This window comes from Myodes glareolus, chromosome 2 (assembly GCF_982192425.1).
Source record: "Myodes glareolus chromosome 2, mMyoGla1.1, whole genome shotgun sequence".
NCBI lineage: Eukaryota > Metazoa > Chordata > Mammalia > Rodentia > Cricetidae > Myodes > Myodes glareolus.
This window is the reverse complement of record NC_142027.1, coordinates 81,358,381-81,366,929: the sequence shown is the minus strand read 5'-3', so window position 1 is coordinate 81,366,929 and position 8,549 is coordinate 81,358,381. Positions and strand designations below refer to the sequence as shown.

The window sequence follows — 8,549 nt, the reverse complement described above, 5'->3', positions numbered from 1 at the left end:
ATGTTAGCCACATGGCTCAGTACCTTTTTCATCAGTATAGTCACATCTTGGTTCTTCTGTGTCAGGGCAGGATTGCAGAGGGAACTTCCCTCTTGCCAGAATTCTCATGTTCTTGTTGACCAGCCTCTACTTACTGTCTGGATGTCCCACCTATACTTCCTACCTGTCTACTGGCTAATCAGCATTTATTTAAAACATAATTGACATAATATAGACAATTGTCCCACACCAGATCTCCAGTCAAACACTTCAAAAATTATTCAAAGCAATAGAAAGAAGAAGCACTTCAAAATACCTCTTACAATGTTGGCATTACTCTACTACCAAAAGAAGGTAAGGCCAACAAAAGAAAACAACAGGCCAACAACTTTCAAAATATATATTTTATAATATCCGATAAATACATGCAAAATATAAATGAGCATATATCAAAAATATTAACCACAAAGAACAAAACAAGTTTTAAATAAAAATATAGATAAATAGCATAACCTCACACCATAATTTCATATTAGTGTCCTATGGAAACAAGAAAACAAGTACCTCTAGAATGGTCTTACAAAAAGACATTAGGATAAGATGGCCAGAATATGTGCTCTATATGATAAATGTTTCATTCTAAGATAATAGTACTTATTTACAAGATACAATACAGGTGAACATTGTATGTGAATGGAAACAGAATAATTAGTCAATTTATATTTGAAACATTTTACTTCTTTGGCAAGAATACATTCAATTATTTTGATATTTATGAAACATTATGTCTAACTGTTTACTCAAGTGCAGAGCATACCAGAATCTCTTCTGGATAATAGGAACAGTACTTCAGTAGGTAGTATGGAGGGAATGTCTATTAAACACTTAAATCTTATTCTATTCTAACTCAGTAGAAGAGTTGAACAGTCCCTTAATTTCTTCTTTACTTTTATGTTGCTGACTAAACATACTTTTCCTAAAAGACAACATTAATTCACATTTCAATAAACTGTTAACTTCTACTCACAACAGCATTTGATAACTACTGTCTTTTTTATAATGACCATTCTACCTGGAGTGAATAAATGCTTTGTTGTGGTAAAATTGGATGTTTTTAAAACATTCCAAGACTTTGAGATCACTTGGTCCCAGGTGAATATTTGCCACTTAAAAGAGCAAAATCCAAATTCCAACATATTACAAGTATTCAATATACACAAGCTTTTAACAATGAAAAGAAGAAAAGCAAAACACTTGAGCAAAGCAATTCGTCTGTGTTAATTTTGTAAAAACAATGCATCAACAGCAGCATAAATCATATCTATATTACATTACACTAAAGTATAACTCAGATTGTAGTAGCATAGCAATTCATTTTCTAATACCTGTCATTAAAATTGTTGACTGTAGTGATGTGAATTAAACATGTTAATGAATTGCCAGTTAGGTATGACATGTGTGTGGCACACTTTATAGTTTTCAGTTCACAACAGTGCTCTATGACATTCTGCAGGAGAAGGGAAAAAGAAGTAGTGAGAAAAATATCAAGTTTTTATGAGAGAGAATGTCCCAAAGACTCTTGTCATGGCCCCAAGGACCTCCTTATTCCTCAGACTGTAGATAATGGGGTTGAGCATAGGGGTGAGCATAGTGTAGAAGACAGCCAGACTCTTATCTTCTGTGGGAGAACGGAGACTCCTAGGTTGAAGATAAAGGTAGGCAAAAGGTGCATAGTAAAATGTCACCACAGTTAAGTGAGTTGAACACGTGGTGAAGGCCTTTTTCCTTCCCTCTTTTGAGTGAATATGAAAGACAGCAAAAAGAACCCGGCCATAGGAAGTTGTGATGCCAAGAAAAGGAAACAGGAGAAACACAAAGGTGCTCACAAATACTATATCCTCATAAACCGAAGTGTCCATGCAGGCCAGGGGCAACATGGCTGGAACATCACAGAAGAAGTGGTTAATGGACCTAGAATGGCAGTAAGGAATGTGAAAGGCATAGATCGTATGTGCTAAAGAGTTAATGGAGCCAAGTGCCCAGGATCCTATGATCATCTTCAGGCACATCGTTTTGCTCATGCGAATGGGATAATGAAGAGGGTGGCAGATGGCAACAAAACGGTCATAGGCCATGGAAGCCAGGAGCAAGCCCTCAGAACCTGCCATGGTCATAAAGAAAAAAGCTTGAGCACCACAGCCCAGGAAGGTGATGCTTTTCTGGCCAGAGAGGAAGTTGAATGCCATCTTGGGAACAATGGCAGAGACATCTATCAGGTCCATGAGAGAGAGTTGACTGAGGAGAAAGTACATGGGTGTGTGGAGCCTGGGATCCACACGAATGAGGTGGATCATAGTTGAGTTTCCAAGCAAGGCCACAGAGAATATGCAAACGATGAGTAGCAAAAGCAATAATCCAACTTGGTTTTCTGGAAACAACCCTAGCAAAATGAAATCACTTGAGCTACGATTCCATTTCTCCATTAGAATATATTGCCTTGCCTTTCTTGAAAGGGGAACCTGAAAGTAAAATATACTTATGAGATGAACTAAAACAAGAGAATAAAGGTCTGGCTTATAATTAATACTTGCACGGAATTGTTCTTCCTGGAGTACCGTCCTTCTGCTCAACTTATATTGAAATATGAGCTGAATGTTTCTGCTGTCTTGTCTCTGGCCAAGTTCTTGATACAGAGATACCTGTATGATCGATTTAAAATCAAACATGAGTAATATAGCTCACACATTTTCTCATAGATAACTCCATGCAAGACCATTCCATAAGATCATCACCTACCTTACAAAGCTAAGAAAGCCTCTATGTTCTGCATCACTTGCTTCCTGGCACTGTTTCCCTAAATGGTCATACTTCAGTCAGATCCCAATAACCTGGTCCTTGGTGCTCTGCCTCTCAAAGCCTCTAATAAATCTTTGCCTTTTCTGAAAATAGCTTTCACTGTTCTGTAATGAAATGGTGTTATGTATGGTCACATCCATACTAATCATAAGATGCTTTGTGTGTATACTTACATCCATAAGGGATGCTTTGGTCTTTCTAAATTTTATAGTTATGAACTTAATATACAAAATTACAGTGTTTATCGAATAAAACATAATAAATGTCACACATTAGATAGAATGTGTTTTGTTTTATTTTAAAATTGTGTATAATATACAAATATGTCCAAATTGTATGAAGGTTGCTTATATGCATTGCTTTTTCCTCTTACTCTGAAATTCTGGAATTTTTACTCCACTGGCAGGAATAAGAAGCCCTTAAAAACCTATTCTTTTGGGAAAAAAAATGTGTAGTAGCAAATGCTAAACTTTCTGCTTACCAATATTTCAAGCATTTTTAAGCTTTAATTGATTTATTTATGTGCACTCATGGAGTATATGCATGTCATGGTACATGTATGAAAGGTAGAATATTATTGGGAGAGTCAATTTCCTTCCTCCATCCAGAATATTAAATTCAAATCATCAGATGGAGGCAAGTGTCATCACTTGCTGAACTTTCTCAGCGGCCCAAATAGCAAAGTAATGGCTTGTTCTTATTTAATAATTGTCTGTGTCCTATGTATCTTAATTGCACACATTAGACTTATTCATCTGAGGAAAATAAAACAAAAGTACTATTCGTATGTAGAATAAATTAATTAAAGCAATAATAAAATTAGTAATTTTGATGCATATATGTGTGTATAATTATATATTCCTAGATATATAAATATAATATCTTCAGTTTATATAATGGTACAGGTATGCGTATGTTCACAATAATGAACTTTTGGTATTGAATAATAATTGATTTTGCAAGAGAGCATGAATAATACATAGTAGAGCTTAAATAAAGGAAATAAAAAATGGATCTGGTATAAGTATATTATAATCTGAAATATAAAAATATCATCTAAAGAGAATAAAATGAATAAATGTTTCTACCAGGATAATGATTCCTACTTTTTTATGGTCAGTCCTTGGTGTACAGCTTGCCTCAGTAATAGTGTCTCCTATTGCTGTTCTGTGTTACCTGATTCTTCTCCACACACTAGCAAGCATGTTAAATCCATAAGTATGATATATTATCTATCCAAATACATTTTCTTTCCTCTTTTACATGTCCTTAGTATGAAAGTCCATGCTTTATGTGTGTGTATCATTATATGCGGGAGAAATACTGAAGACAGAGCCTCAAAAGGTTACTGGCCTGAGTACTAATGTTGAAGAACTACTAATTCTCAACACTAAAGACCAGAAAATGGTACTTCGCAAAAATTATTCTTATTTGGTATTAGATCACTTACAATTCTATATGTCTGTGGTGAGCACAAATGCAATGTAAAACAGAGTTTGTGACAGAAATGCACTTTTATAATTATCTGATAGAGATACAACTAGGAATGCATATGCAAGAATAGAACAGGTGTACAGAACTATTTTGCGCATAGAAAACTTGATACCAGAAAAATCCTGTGCTTCCTTATCACCTTTTAAATAGAAATGCTTGGAAACTGATTGATAAACATGAAGTATAAATAACATCCCATAGGTTCTCTCAGGAGGCATTTCTGATAGCCATCTTTGAACACGGAGTCTGTACTATATTTCACATAATTGTTTGCAATAAAAGGAATGTACATGTATATGCTCTTAGAACATTTCTCATTGGTCCATAGCATGCTTTGGAAACAGTTACAGTAGAAATTATTTTTCTCCCAATGTTTATAAACTGTCATTTTGGCATGTAATTTTAGGAAACAGCTGTTTTCAGGAGGCCAGATATATGGAACTTAAGGTTTAATATCTAAAACATTGAGTCAGCGCTAATGATCTCTACATTGATGACTAGACAATTTCAGTATTTGATGTGGGCCTTATTTAATACAGAGTCATGGAAAGGATTGTATTTTGATTATGTTTTAAGTTTAAACCTTCCAGTGGCTGCAAGACAGATGTAATGTTAGTGTGTCCCTTGGTCATTCCAAAAGCCATGAAAAACACAGAGTTATTTAAACTCTGTCATGGAGATTCATATTATACAGGAGTGCGACAATTTCAGTATGCTAGACTAATTTTTCCAAAGTCATAGGTGTGTAATCACTACAGGGATGCACAGTCAGCAAGAAATCTACAGAGCACATAATCAAATAGGTAATTGAACATCTAAGTCGCTTATTAATCTTAAAAACTCCATGTGACTCTGAAGAACATGTACCTCAATGAGTAGTCTGTACTCCGCATATATTAGATCTTGCAGAAGTGTCCATATCTTTCCTCTATTCAACATCTTAGCCTTTCAGAAAAGTCAAGACCAGAAAAACTCAGTCTCTTAGTTATGGTCACAACCTTCAAAAACAGTACATTGTAGAATTTAAACATGTTTACATCAATTCTTTTACTTAGTATTTTAAAGTAACATGGAAATCATATATCTAGAATCTCTCCTTGTTATTCTAACCCAAACCAATTATGTTTGATAATGTTTTCTGGATGTAGTTCATGCAAGTATCTTATACTTGTGCTTTTATTTGTGGGAAAATGTACCTTTACAATAAAGCAGTTCCCTGCAGACAGTCTCTGTGCGTTTTGAGAAGTCTTCGCCTTCCTGTTTGTTCAAATCCCCTGCCAAATACCCCACAAGATCATCTCACTGTGTACCAACCTCAACTGAAGGATGAAAATCTTATTCTTATACAAGAGCCCCTTCTTCCACCACAAAAATAGGAAAGAACCTTTCAAGAATTATCTATTAGTCATATATTCTTGATGAAACCCAGAGAATATCATTAATCCTCCTGAAATTCAAGCTCATTGCTCAGATGAAGTATCATTTCTTACTAATTATTTTTAAATGAAACACAAGAGATTTTAGATTCATTTCCCACAGACTATATTAGTGAAAAGCAGAACACCAATGCTATCTTTTATAAGCACAACCTTGCATCACCAAGATTCAGATGTTTCTTTCTTTCCTCTAATTGATCCCTTGTCTCTAAATCTACAGAGACAAAACCTTGGCCATTTCTCCTGAATTGGCTGCTCTGAGGTAGCTCAGTTCTAAACTTAGAGAAATAAATACGTGACAATTGCCACTCCTACAATTACAAAATGCCTGAAAATAATCCAAGGAGGGTAACTGCAATATTTCAGAAATGGAATCCCAAAATATAGACTGAATTATTCCAGAATATGACTTGAAACTTGTGAAGGATGTTAGACAATATGTATTAATGTACCTCATTTATAAAATCTGGGCTCCAGAGCGGTACACATATACTGAGACATTGACTGAGGCAGAAATTCTACTTTAGTCACAGGTTGATGCAGAGATCTTGTGGTAAAGTGAATATTGAGAATCAGAGTCATCCAGGAAGACAGTCCCACCACTGATTGGAAAAACAAATTGATCAAACTTCAAAACATGAAAGATTGTGACCTAATCTTTAAATTTTCTACAATTGGAGGGATGTTCCAGGAGCAAGCAGGGAGGTGACATGCTACATGCATGTGGAGTATCTATACAGAAGCAGCAAGATATTTTTCTTTTCATTTTTTAATTATTTCTTTTCATTTATTTTACATACCATTCACAATTTCTCCTCTGTCCTCTCTTCTGTTCCTTTCTACCACCTCCCGTCTACCCCCATTCACTCCTCTTCCATTCAGAAAGGGTCAGGCCTCCCATGGGAGTCAATGTAGTATTGCATATCAAGTTGAGACAGTATCAAGCACCTCCCTGCATCAAGACTGGGCAAGGCATCCCAGCATGAAGGTCAGGTTCCAAAAAAAAAAGTTTCATGCGCCAGGGATAGGTCCAGATCCCACTGTTACCAGCCCCACCAACAGACCAAGCTACAAAACTACTACCCACATACAAAGGGCCTAGGTCAGTCTCTCAGTCTCATACAAGCACCATAGCTGTTAGTTCAGAGTCAATGAGATTATAGGGAGCTCAGATCAGATCAGCTCTTTCTTTGGGATCCCCATCATGATCTTGATCCATATGGATTATACAGTATCTCATCCCTCTTTCGAGTTGGACCTCCAGAGCTAAGTCCAGTGCTTGGCTGTGGAACTCTGTGTCTGATTTCCATCATTTACAAGATGAAGTCTTTCTGATGACAATAAGGTAGTCACCAATCTGATTACATAAAGAGGCCAGTTGAGGCACACTCTCCACTATTGCTAGGAGTCTTAGCTGGGTTCTTCTTTGTGTATTCCTGAGAAATGCCCTAGCGTCAAGTTTCTCCCTAACTTCATAAAGGCACCTTCTATCAAAATATATATGTATATATATCTTTCATTGGTCCCTTCTCCATCCCTCCCCTGTGGAGGGCCACAACCACATTCTCCATTGCAGGCATCCGGTTTCACCGCCAGGTGAACAAGATAATGCGCATGTAATTGGTGATTTTCCACTGCTGCGTCCCTGCCTACTCCCGAGGCGTCATCTGGGTTGAGGGGCAGCAGACCAATCCAGGAGTGACACGTCCGAGGCGAGGACTGTTTCCTATATAAGGGTTGGGTTCACCTTGTCCTGGGTCTCCGCTTTGGAAGCTGATGCTCTCACTCTCAAGACGCATTAAAGCTTTTTCTGCAGAAGGATCCTAAGTGTGCCGCATCGTTCTTGCTGGCGAGACGATAGCGTGGGACATATGGTGCTGAAATCCCGGGAAAAACTCTGACCACAGCTCGCACCAACGGGGACCTTTTGGATTCACCTTGGATTCAGGAAGGATTCAGAACTGCAGGTCTGCATGCTTAGAGAGGTATGACTACTCTTGGATTTTTCGGTTTTGGGCTTGACTTGTTTCCGCATTGGGAAGGTTTCATAGAGGCCTTGGTACTTATCTTAGCAGTTTTCTTATTTTTTGCCAGAAATTGCTTAAAAGATGAATCTTGCCAAGTGGTTGTTGCAAAAGCAGAGAAAATCCAGGATAGAATATCAGAAACTGAGTGCAGTGAGAGGTTAGGCGCGCGCGCAAGAAAAGAAAATAAGGAAAAAGGACTCCCCGGTGGTTCTAAGAAAATAAAAATGGGGGAGAAGACTGATCTACAAGGTCAAAAGCTTTATGTTATGTTGTCTGTATTGTCTTTTGTGTACTGGACAGGAGAAAGATATTTGAATTTGCCTAAGAATATGATGTTTTGGAAAAGAGGTTCTGTTTTCGTCTCCACAGAAAATAAGAGCCTAAAGGTGTACTTGGGATTTATGTGGTTTGAATCACCGAGACCTCCTGAAATGTTGTAGTGTATACCCCTAAAATGCAACGTCCCAATTCAGCAGGAAATAGCCAGAGAGACTAACGATGCCCAAATTTCCTGAAAGATTGTTTAAATAAGGTCCTTTCAGTGGTTGCAGAGCAGCAAGCCTGCTTCTCTGAGTTCCGCTTTGCTCCGTGCACCAGTTTGGGCTCAGAGTGGGTGCAGCTGCGGCTGGAGGGCGGCTGAAGTGGAGCTGTGTTAGGTGGCTATGGTAAGGTAACAAAGGCGGATCAATTGCCTGGGGCAACAGGTGGAACAAACAATGCTAGACCTAGAGATTTTCCATCTGAATAAGGAACTGGA

The 8,549-nt window shown here is 37.5% G+C and overlaps 1 protein-coding gene across 1 annotated transcript; it reads right to left on the bottom strand.

The window, feature by feature from the left end:
* Positions 1-365: 365 nt before the first annotated feature.
* Positions 366-2,851, bottom strand: LOC146895580 (olfactory receptor 2L13-like). Its single transcript, XM_085677425.2, has one exon. It carries the CDS (start codon positions 2,703-2,705, stop codon positions 1,524-1,526), a length of 1,182 nt encoding a protein of 393 aa, XP_085533551.2. The 5' UTR covers positions 2,706-2,851; the 3' UTR covers positions 366-1,523.
* Between the last annotated feature and the right edge of the window lie 5,698 nt (positions 2,852-8,549).

Excerpts from the sequence above, each read along its gene's own strand:
- LOC146895580 (XM_085677425.2), bottom strand. The coding sequence starts at position 2,705 with ATGTTTGATTTTAAATCGATCATACAGGTATCTCTGTATCAAGAACTT.